General features: G+C 35.4%; 1 protein-coding gene across 2 annotated transcripts in view; it reads right to left on the bottom strand.

Moving 5' to 3' along the window:
- RAB3GAP1 (RAB3 GTPase activating protein catalytic subunit 1) overlaps positions 1–12,241 on the bottom strand; it is a 123,554-nt gene that overhangs the window by 24,481 nt on the left and 86,832 nt on the right. For both annotated transcript variants that reach the window (XM_079710162.1, XM_079710163.1), the window contains exons 15-17: positions 11,636–11,808; positions 10,344–10,398; positions 9,149–9,520 (exon numbers count right to left, since the gene is read on the bottom strand). In XM_079710162.1, the coding sequence (XP_079566288.1) occupies positions 9,149–9,520; positions 10,344–10,398; positions 11,636–11,808 (600 nt within the window). The remainder of the gene's footprint in view (positions 1–9,148; positions 9,521–10,343; positions 10,399–11,635; positions 11,809–12,241) is intronic.

Raw genomic sequence — 12,241 nt, 5'->3', positions numbered from 1 at the left:
TTAATGATCAAGAAATGAAGTCCTAAGATATTTTTATGAATGCCATTACTAGTTGCAGCAAGGTTTTTATTATACTTAGTAAGAGAAGAAAATTGAAAAGAATTGAACCCCAAATAACTATATTTTATGTTGGAGGAGTAGCTTTGAGTTTATGTTACAAACACATTCAAATTACCAATTCCCACAAGAAGTTGTTTTTTACTTTGGGGAATCAGAGACATTATATATTTTAATGGTAACCCCAAATAAAACAGCAGCTAAGGCAAATCTAAAGGAAAATATAACCGTAGAATCATTGAGAGACAGAAAACATTTCAGAACTGTTCAGGGAGGCTTAGGAAAGTTCTCTGAGAATTGATTCCATTAGATTTTATATTTGAAATATGAAGAACTCAACAACCCAGAGACTAACCAAACAAATCTTGCCTGCTTTGTTGTTAAAGGCAGAAAAACATGAACTCCTTTATTCCTAAATAGGATAAGAGCTAGCAGAAGTAAGTGTCTTGTCCATAAACAGATTCCTTCTAGATTTCAGGAGCTTAATATTAAGCAAGTTTTCTTAGCCTCAGTACTACTGACAGCTTAGACTGGATAATTCTGTCGTGGTGCCTGTTCTATGCATTGTACGATGTTTAGCAGCATAACTCTGGCCTCTGTAGTAGTACCACTACTGCCTATAGTACCACTCCACCTCATGACAATCAAAAATGTTTCCAGACCTTGCCAAATACCCCTAGGAGGCAAAACACACTCCCCAGTTGAGAACCACTTCCACAGAGATAAATAATTTTTGCAGATATCTGTCAGAAATAAAGTAGAAGCATGGTAAAGGTATGGCATTCAAAACACAGCAACAAACAAAAGAAAGTAACTTTTTTCTTGTATCATTCTCATTTTTGAAACAAACCTACAAGGGCACTTACAAACAGAAACAGTGCTGGAGAGAATATAAATCTTCCCAGACAACAATCTGGAAATCAATACATGGCAAGCATTTATGATCATGCCCTCTGACCCAAGAATTCCACTTCTAGAAATATCACTGTAGTATTATTTATAACAGTGTGAAAATTGGAAAGAATCTGAATGTACAATAACAGGGAAATGGTTTGATATAGGAAAAAATGGGAAGGAACTACTTTAACAGTGATTATCTCTGGATTATGGAATTACGAGCTTTTGTTTTGCTTTCTCTACAGTGAACATGCATCACTTTCAAAGTCTCACACTGATACTTGGGGTTGAATAATAACTGGTAAGACAGTATGACAGACTGGTTAAGAGTTTGGGCTCTAGAAACAACATGCCTGTGTTTGAATCCCAGCTGTATAACCTTGGGCAATTACTCCAGCTTTATGTGACTCACCGTTGTAAAGAATAGATCCTGGCACAAGCTCAATAAACACTTGCAATTAGAGACAAAATACTTAGGTTGTATTTTAAGTTTTTTACTCTACTTTCCCTATGATATCAAAATTCCTCAGATTCAAAAATAACATGAATCTCCAATGAAGCAGTATACTCAGGAGCAGAGGCCCTCATTACTTCCATTAAAAAGGAACTCCTTTTCATTGTCCTTTAGCCTCCTGAGGGAAGGGAGGAGATACTGAAAGGATACTGACGACCCCTCCCACCTGGGAACTCTGGCCAACTGTAGGTGAAAAACATGATCAAGAGGAATACAAGCAGCAAAGAGCATGAGGGCCACACATTCTTATATGTACCATTTCTGAATATGCCCAAAGCTTTCTCATACACATGATCTCATCGCTGATCACTGAGAAGTCATCAGTGCATTTTACATGTGGTGAAACCGAATGCAGAGATAGCATCTTGCCCACCATCATCGGAAGTGGCAAACTCTCAAGTGGCAAACTGAAGGGAGAATCTAGGACATCCATCTAACGCTGGCTTTGAGAACTATTAGTTTGGATCTAATCCACTACCTAAGAACTCTTGCTTTAACAGATTCTCTACAAATTTCTCTTCTAGCCTTGGCTCTAAAATGCTGAGTAAAATTTTTAAGCCTTTCCTAGCCATAAATTTTAGGTTGACCTAAGTCTACATGAAAGGAATAAGGGAATGTATTTAAATTCTTAGAAGTGGGACCTATATAAAGTCTTATTATTTACTTTTTCTTTTTGGTGAAGTGGCAATGGATTGACAGCACATTTTATGCTAATTTCTAAAGTCTGAAATTATAATGGTTTCAACTGGGATCATTTTGAATTCCAAACATTTTCTATAAGTACATATACATTGGTTATAATTCAAATAAGATTAACTGTAAAGTAAGAAAGTAAAACAGATTAAAAATTTGCCCCGATTTACCTAAAGGTAAGACAAAAATTAATTTCTAAATACATAAGATGCATGTTGAGAGAAAAATAAGTTTAAATTATTCCAGATTTGGATTACAAATTTGAATGTGGAAACTAAAGCATCTGAAATAAATGAGGAAGACATAGCATTCTGCAGAAAAATAAAGCTTGAGCTTCCAGAACAACTTCCTCTGACTCTTCATTAACCCAATCAAACCAACATATATGCAACAAGTTCATTAAAAATAGGGAGTACTGTTAATTAAAACTTGGAAAAAGCACATAAAAAATTAAACGTCACTGAACACTTACATGCCAAATATCTTTAAATATGATATGTAATTTAACCCTGAACAACCCAGAGTAATACAAACTATTATTGGCTTTTAAAGTATTTAATATTTGTTTATTAAATAAATAAATAGGTAGGGTTTTCAAACTGAAGATACATTAGAACAAGACAGAAATACTTTCATTTTTTTCTTCTTGTCAACCACTGATCATATGACAAATTTTTTTTTTTTTTTTCTTGCGGTACGCGGGCCTCTCACTGTTGTGGCCTCTCCCGTTGCGGAGCACAGGCTCTGGACGTGCAGGCTCAGCGGCCATGGCTCACGGGCCCAGCCACGTCGGGGCATGTGGGATCTTCCTGGACCGCGGCACAAACCCGCGTCCCCTGCATCGGCAGGCAGACCCTCAACCACTGCGACACCAGGGAAGCCCCATATGACAAATTTTTAAACAGTATTTTTTTTTTTTTTTTTTTTTTTTTTGCGGTACGTGGGCCTCTCACTGTTTTGGCCTCTCCCATTGCAGAGCACAGGCTCCGGATGCGCAGGCCCAGAGGCCATGGCTCACGGGTCCAACCGCTCCGCAGCATGTGGGATCTTCCCGGACCAGGGCACGAACCTGCGTCCCCTGCATCGGCAGGCGGACTCTCAACCACTGCGCCACCAGGGAAGCCCTAAACAGTATTTTTTGAAGTATAATCAACATACAATAATTTAAAGGGTACATTTGTTAAGTACATACCCATGAAGCAGTCACTACAATCAAGATAAAAAGCTTCCTTATGCCCATTTTTGGAAAGTCTATCAAAAAGTGACTAGATAAATGATCTGTGCTATATCCATGCTGAGGAACACTACTAAGCAATAAAAATGAATGAACTACTGATACACACAACATATATGAAATCTCAAAATAATTATACTAAAAGAATTCACACAAAAACCATACTGTAATTACATAAAATTTATATAAAATTCTAGAAAATGCAAACTTTTTTTTAAGAGAGAAAAACAAGGCTCAGAAGGGAAACATAGCCTCTACTAGCAATACTAGCTAAAAATAAGGGTGGTGCCAGGCTACAAATCTAGCTCTGCTAGATGCCTACATCCCAGTCTATGCCACAAGATCTCAATACCAACTGCATGCACTCCAACAAAATTTGAAAAAATATACACTTGGTTTCTAGCATTAGAATAATCTGTCCTAGTACTAAGAGTTAGTGATGAAGTATCTAAAATATAATTACTTTTAAAATAATATAAAGAAGCAAAAAGATAAGGCCTGTCAAACAAACAAACAAAACTAATGTCATAAATGACAGCCACCTGGCAAAGAAACAATATAAGCATGGGGAAAAAAAGTTAACAGAATCCATGTTTAAAATTATCAAGCAATCATCCCAACATCCCACTGCACAATTATTACAACTGATCAACCCATCTCAAAATATGAAAACTGGTTAAAAAACCTTTTAAGTACATCCTTGCAACCTGCGAAGCAATACTAGCCTCTTAGGTCTTATATAAGAAAAAGTCCTCAAAAGAATAATAGCCTAGAGTCTGTCATACAGAGTGAAGTAAGCCAGAAATACCGTATATTAATGCATATATGTGGAATCTAGAAAAACGGTACAGATGAACCTATTCGTAGGGCAGGAATAGAGACATAGATATAGAGAACAGACATGTGGACACGGCGGGGGGTGGGGGGGAAGGGGAGGGTGGGACAAAATTGGGAGATTAGGTTTGACATAAATACACCACCATGTGTAAAACAGCTAGCTAGTGGGAACCTGGTGTACAGCACAGGGAGCTCAGCTTGGTGCTCTGTGATGGCCTAGATGGGTGGGATGGGTGGGGGGGTGGGAGGGAGGTCCAAGAGGGAGGGGATATAGGTATACATATAGCTGATTCACTTCATTGTACAGCAGAAACTAACACAACACTGTAAAGCAATTTTACTCCAATTAAAAAAAAAAAAGAATAGCCAAAAATTGAGTACTTATTTTGGACTAGACGTGGTATCATTCACTTATCATATTTAAAACTCACTATTTCATTTAGAACTCACAATTATCTTATGATTACCTCAATATGTAGGACAAACATTTGATAAAATACAATACCTGATCATGAAAAAAACTCTCAGAAACTAGGGATAGGAGAAAATTTCCTTCATATGATAAATGATACCTACAAAAGATATACTCAAAGATTATCACATGCTTTCCTTCTGAGATTGGGAACAAGAGGAGGATGTCCACTGTTCAACACTGTACCCTGAGGTCCTAGCCAGTACAATAAGAAATGAAGAAGAATTAAAAAGTGTACAGGCCAGAAAATCATAATTCAAATTGTCTATTAACAGATAACATGACTGTGTGTATAGAAAACTCCAAATATACTAGAAACAATAAGTGAATGTAATAAGATTGTTAGATTCAAGGTCAATATACAATAATAAACTATTTCTACATATCAGGGAAAATGTTTTTAAATGAAATTTTAAAATACCATTTACAATATTTGAAAAATTACAAATATTATACTTTGACATAAATCTAATAAAAGATATGCAAAACCTCTACATTAAAAAGTAAAAAACACTGATAAGGGAAAGTAAAAGGAACATTCAATAAAATGAAAGACATTTCATGGTCACGAGACTCAATACTGTTAAGATATCAATTCTCTCCAATGCAATGCAATGCTATTTCTAAATCTAATTTGATACAATATGAATTAAAATCCCAGCAGGATTATTTTATGTGTGGAAACTGACAAACAGTTTCCCAAATTTACATAAAAAGGAAAAGAAGAGTCAAGATAATCTTGAAGAACAAAGTTAGAAGATTTAAACTACAAGATAGAAAGATTTTTATAAAACTACAGTAATAAGGACAGTACATTACTGGCACAAGGAAACAAAGAGACTAACAGAATAAATAGTCCAGAAAGAGACCAACACACATACAATCACTTGATTTACAACAAAGATGTCACTGCCACTCCATAGGAAAAAGCAGGTCTTCTGAATAATGGTGTTGGAACATAACTGTACATACACCCTTACAGAAAAAAGAGAATCTTAACCTCTTCCACACACCAAACACAGTCAATTTGAGGTGGATCACAAACATAAATGTGATAGGTAAAACCATAAAGCTTCCAGAAGAAAACACAAGAGAATATCTCCAGGACCTTGGGGTAGTTAATTTCTTAACGGGAGACAAAAGCAGTATCCACATAAGAAAAATATTGGTAGATCAGACCTTATTAAAATTAAAAATGCCTACTCAACAAAAGGCATCATTAAGAAAGTGAATAGGCAAGGCACCGACTAGGAGAAATTATTTGTTATAGATAGACAGACAGACAGATACAGATATATACACCTCAGAACTCATATCCAGAATATATGAAGAATTCCTACAAAGCAATAGGGGAAAAGACAACTAATTTTGAAAAAACAGGTAAAGGTCTTGAACAGGTACTTGACCAAGAAAATATCCAAGTGGGCAATAAATATATGAAAATGTGTTCAGTGTCATTATTCATCAGGGAAATGTGAAAACACGAGATACTACTACATACCCCTCAGAAAGGCAAAAATTAAAATGACTGAAATTATCAAGTGTTCAGAGAAGACTTAACATAGCAGGCCTTAGACTATTATCCTCAGAAAGGCCTGTTTGCAAAGTTGGCCCTCGGCTGGCTTCTGGGAACCTGGATTCTGGCAGAGTCCCACCATACTCAGAACTGATAAAAATGGTTCACTATGCATAAACTCTTTGTGCAAACAATATGGTTTATGCTGAATACCTGCTTTCCTTCTGGGAGTCTGGAATTTTGGCACATGCTAGGCAGAGGGTGCTTTGTGACCAGGACCCAGTAAAAAAAAAACCCTGAGCACTGAGCCTCTGACAAGTTTCCCTAGTAGATAACATTTCACATGTGGTCATGATCAGTTGTGGAGTTAAGTGCATCTTGTGTGACTGTACTGCAAGGAGACTCTTGGAAGCTTGTGCTTGATATCCTCTGAACTTTGTCCCATGTGCCATTTCCTTTCACTGATTTTGCTTTGTGTCCCTTTGCTCTATTAAGTTACAGCTGTGAGCATGGCTATATACTGAGTCCTGTGAGTCCTCCAAGCAAATCACCAAACCTGGGAGTGGTGTTGGGACCCCTGACACACCAAATGTAAGAGATTATGTGGAATAAACCACAATTATTATGCATTGTTGGAGGGAATGTAAATTAGTTCAACCACTTTGGGAGACTGTTTAGCAATATCAAACATATTGCTACCACATGGCCCAACAATTCTACTCTTAAGAATATATCCAAAAGAAAATGAGTATGTTCACCAAAAGACACATAAGAATTTTTGTTTGTTTATAATAGCTCAAACTGTAAACAACTCAAATCGCATCAGCAGGTGAATGGATAAGCAATGTAAGAATTGAGTGGCATATTCATATAACAGAATACTATAAAGTAATAAAATATGCACAAATACTGATTCATATAATGACATACATGAATCTCACAGATGGTTGTTAAATAAAAAGCACAACACAAGAGTACATAATTCTATTCATATACAAAAGAGCAAGCAAAGTATGATTACATTTATGATATTCAAAAATTGACAAAACTAACCTATGCTGATATAAGTTAGAAAAAAGAGTTACCTGGAGGGGAGTACTCAATACATCTGTCTGTTTAAATTTTTAAAAATTAAATTAAAAATTCAGTTCCTTAGTTGCACTAGCCACATTTCAAGCACTCAGTAGCTACATATAATGGCTATAGTACTAGAGAACACAGAAAATATACATGTCCATCTTCACAGAAAGTTCTACTGATCATTGCTGTTCTAGGAAGATGAGAATTTTCTATATCTTGATATGGGTGGTAGTTACATGAGTTTTTATTTTTATTTTTTTATTTTTCTGAGTCAATTTTTTTATTGAGATATAATTGACATATAACATTCTATTAGTTTTACATGGGTTTTTAAATATGAAAAAACTCACCAAGCTGTACACTTAAGATTTGTGCACTTTATTTAGTTATAATTAACTCAATAGATAAGTAAACAAATGTTTTTAAAATAACTAGGAGAAAACATACACAATGTATATAACAGAGGATTTATATCTAATACATGAAGGACTCATATAAATCATTAAGAATAGGACAGCAACATAAAAGAAAAATGGAATGCAATTCACAGGAAAGGATGGCATAACATATTAAAAGATACTTAGGTTCATCAAAAATCAGGGAACTACAATCTAGAACACTGAGATACCACTTTTGCCCATCGTATTGGCAAAAATTATTTTTGACTGGTAATGTCAATTAGAAAAAAAATTAAATTAAATATGAATACAAGTAACGTGAGTGCAAGAACCTTACTATATAGTTTGCTACTAAAATCCTAAGGCCTAGGACAGTGGTTGGCATATATTAGACACTCAATACATATTTATGGAGGAAGAAAGTGTAAAAGGAAAGTTGGGGAGAGAATGTTATTCCCTTACTCCTATATTCATCAATGACAGGGTATAAAATAGGTGCAGCCCTTTTGAAGAGGAATTTTATAGCTTATATATGTTTTTCTAGAAATTCCATTTTTCATCTCTTCCTTAGAGAAACACTTACGTGAACAGATAATATATGAAAAACTACAAGAATCTGCTACACTACTGTAGCACTGTAATAGCAAAAAGCTGCAAATAACATATTGTGCATTAAGAGGGTAATGGTTCAATAAGCTTATCACTCTTCCATGCCGTGGAATATTACACAGCAGTTAAAGAGATGAAGTAGATCTACATGTAATGACATGAAGAGATCTTCAAGACACATTAGGTTAAAAAACTACACACCAATGCACACATTTTTAAAAATCCACAAAATTATGTATGATATGCATACACATATATACATCAAAGCATAGGAACAGGTGTAAGAAATTATAACCCAAACCAATAATAGTGGTTACTTCTACAGATGAGAATTGGAATTAGTGGGTGGTGGCTTTTACTTTTTCTAGGTTGAGTTTTTCACAATAAAATGTATTCACTTATTACCTATGCAAAAAAAACCAACAAAAACTATTGCTCTTCCTTAGGTTTTGAGTTGTTGCTATTCTACTTCCTAATGGTATAAAATGGATTCAAACTGCATATTACAACAGATAAAAACTAATTATATAATTAAAGAATTTTTACTTTTGTTCTTCCAATATTTTTGGATTTTGTTTTTTTAAACACCTGAGTACCCACCACTAAGTTTAAGATGAACTAACAGATCACCTTATACATGATGAGCTACTATCTACTGAAACTTCAAAACATTTCTCAGTTGTACAAATATTAGACCTAAAAGCCCCAACAGTCAAATTTACAGATCTTTGAACATAGAACCGTTTAAAGAATTGCCTCTACCCAAAGCAATCATCTCTTACTAGGATAAAGTTATATAACCAACAAAAAATAACACTTAAAGAACCAGTCCATGTCCTACCTGGGTCACTGGAATATAGAGAGGTTCTCCATTATGTAGCAGTGTAAGTTTCCCATGCTGATGGAGTCGTCCTTCTGGCTTTAAACTTGCCATCTCCTTAGGTCCTCCTTTCTTGCCACTCTCTTGTCCATTTCCCTTAAGTTCTTCAGTATCACTTAGGCATTCAAAAAATTCTTCCTCGCTGTCACTCCAAGAATCCCATGATTTTCCCACCTCTCCCTTTTCCTTATCCATATCTTTTAGATTGTCGGGCCCCAGCTGGTCTCCAGATTTTCCAGCATCCCCTGAATATGTATTAGTTACATTATCTGAAGGACTTGTCTTCCTCCCCTCATCACGTGCCTTCTTTCGTTCAATACAACAATTTAACATCTGAAAAAACATTCATGTTTGAATTGTTAGGCAGTTAGTCAGACATGAGCAGGTCCCTGCCCCATTCTGGACAGGGTCATCCTTCTCTCCCGGACCTGGACACCGGTGATCAGAACACGCCCAGAGATCCTCCCTTTTGTGGTCAAGGACTGCTAAGTTTCCAGCCTTATTACGACCAACCTAGATAAAACCCACCAGCATAGGTTGGCCCGGGAGCACCAAGACCTAAAAGGTGATTCAAAGTAACCCAGGGCTCATTTTGCCATATTTGTAATAAATGAGCACTACAGTTTTCCCCCCACGCCCATAGGTTTCACTTGGGTGCTTATGCGTTAAGCGCCTGCGCACAAGGAGATAAGTTACTTAACCTAAAGCTGTCAATCAACTTGTCAGTCAAATGACACATGAAGGGACTTTCCGCCTGAAAAGCCAACCCTATCCCCACTGCAGGATGGCTTCTGGTTTCCAGACAGCCCGCTCTCATCCTTTCTCAGGAGTGTACTCCCGCTTTGCTTAATAAAACTTCTGCTGCTTAAAACTGCTCTCTGTCTCTCGACTGAAGTTTTTCCTTCGGGAGGACAAGGACTGAAGAAATAGCCGTTCTGCCGGTGACAGTTACAGTAAAATAAAAATCTATCCACTACTTGAATATTTTATTTTCTTTCTCCACCCTTTCCCTGGACCTTGTTGTGAATGACAATGACTTAAGTAACCTACAGCACCACAATGAGAATAGCCTATAATCCATTATCACATTTAATATCAGAATAAGCTCCGATTGAACCAAGACCACATTTATATACTGTCACTGGGAAATCTTTACCTGTAGTTTCTGATGCAGTAAACAACATCTTAGATCTGGGGGTCCACTTGCTAATCTATCAAATAAAGTAGTGGGAAAAACAGCTTAGTAAAATTGCTTCAGATATTCATATTTTTATACTACCATATATTTTAGCCACATTGATAAATCAAAACTAGGTTTCTATAGATAAGGCAGCTGAGATGGACCAAATAAAATTAAAAGATCAAAATTTATTTTATCACCCTAGTCCATAATTCACCAACAGTAACAGCAAACTAGTGATAGCTCTCAAGCTAACAGAAACTCGAAAAAAATTTTAAAGCCTAGAAATTCACCCTAGGAAGTAGCTAGCATATAGTATTTCATGCCTTACAAAAGAGATTATACTATACATTCATTTCTCAATCATTATGGTGGATTCTCAATATAAAATCCATTGATCTCCACCTCTCTTCTGCTAAAGGGAGCCTGGACTGCCCCTAGGCTAAATCACTAGGTTCCCAGTAATCAGCCAAGAGAGAATCCAGCTAAGCAGAGGCTGGCAAATGACAGAAGAGTAAACATTTTTGGATCAAATACCACTTTATATTACTTATATCATGACTCTCCTCCCTTAGTTTGAGTAGCACACGTAAATGGGCAGTAACCTATGCAGTACCAACATATATGCTAACTAAACTCTTTAAATGAGATGTCAATATAAATTATACCAAAAAATTATAGGTAATGTCTAATACCTATGAAACTTATGAACTTTAAAGATGTTTTTTTCCCTCCAACTATAAAAATGTATGTTCATGACAGAAGATTTAGAACACAAATGTATACACAAATGTATAAAGAGCAAAATAAAAACATAATTCACACCTGGGAAAACTACTGTTAACATCTGGTTGTATTTCTTTCCAATTATTTTTCTATACATATTTCTATATATATTCTATATATTTTTCAATATTCTCTATCAGCATAATTGAAAGCACTCTGTATACATAACACTATATTCTACTTTACTACAAATAGTGATCACTTTCTGTGTTATTAGAGATTCTTAGAAAAAAACTTTCCATTATAGAGACATATCATGATTTATTTAACCATTCCTTAATGTTTGATATTTAGGTTGTTTAACTTTTTTTTTCCTATTATAAATTTGCTGCAGTGAATACCTCTAAACAGAAATTGTGTCCTAAGTTTCTTACCACTTTCTTAGGGCAGATTTCCTAGAAGAGGAGAATTAATGGGTCAAAAGTCAAATTTTGCAAACAAACAAAAATCCTATCTCTAAAGCTGGAAACTGAAATTATTACCCTGGAATCAGAAAGTTGTTCTCCCATCTGAAACGCATTTCAAGAACAAACTCCTGCCAGAGATGTGCCACTCCTTTCAGCCCTCCATGGTAGAAATTGATCATACAAAGACACAAAGCCAATTTGTATGTTAAACTATCAGATGGTGCAGATTTGAACTGATTGTAGAGATTCTAAATTTAACAAAACAGAAACAAAGCAAAATTTGTTAACAACATATTTACATGTATAATCAAAAACTGTGTAGGCAGAGATTTTAATACTGAAATTAATCTATCCTACCAAACCGGCTTTTATCAAATGTCTAATACATTATTGCCTAAATTGTTCTTCGGCAGCTCCATGTTTTCAAGATGTGTATAAGTATCAAAAAGTGAAGCTATAGTTTAGTGAGCCTAAAGTTACAGCTTTCAATTTCTTCTGTGGAATCTTTAAGATATATTCCAAATTTCATGTGTTGTTATAAAAATCTTTTAATTACAAATGAGTACACACTTGTCAAGATCAAAAACATAATATCAGAACTGTATAAACTGAAAATGTAAAGCCTGCTTTTCCTCCTCAGTTCATGAAATCACTTCCCCAAAATAACTACTGTTAACAATT

This window comes from Hyperoodon ampullatus (assembly GCF_949752795.1).
Source record: "Hyperoodon ampullatus genome assembly, chromosome: 8".
NCBI lineage: Eukaryota > Metazoa > Chordata > Mammalia > Artiodactyla > Ziphiidae > Hyperoodon > Hyperoodon ampullatus.
This window is presented reverse-complemented; position numbering and strand designations above follow the sequence as displayed.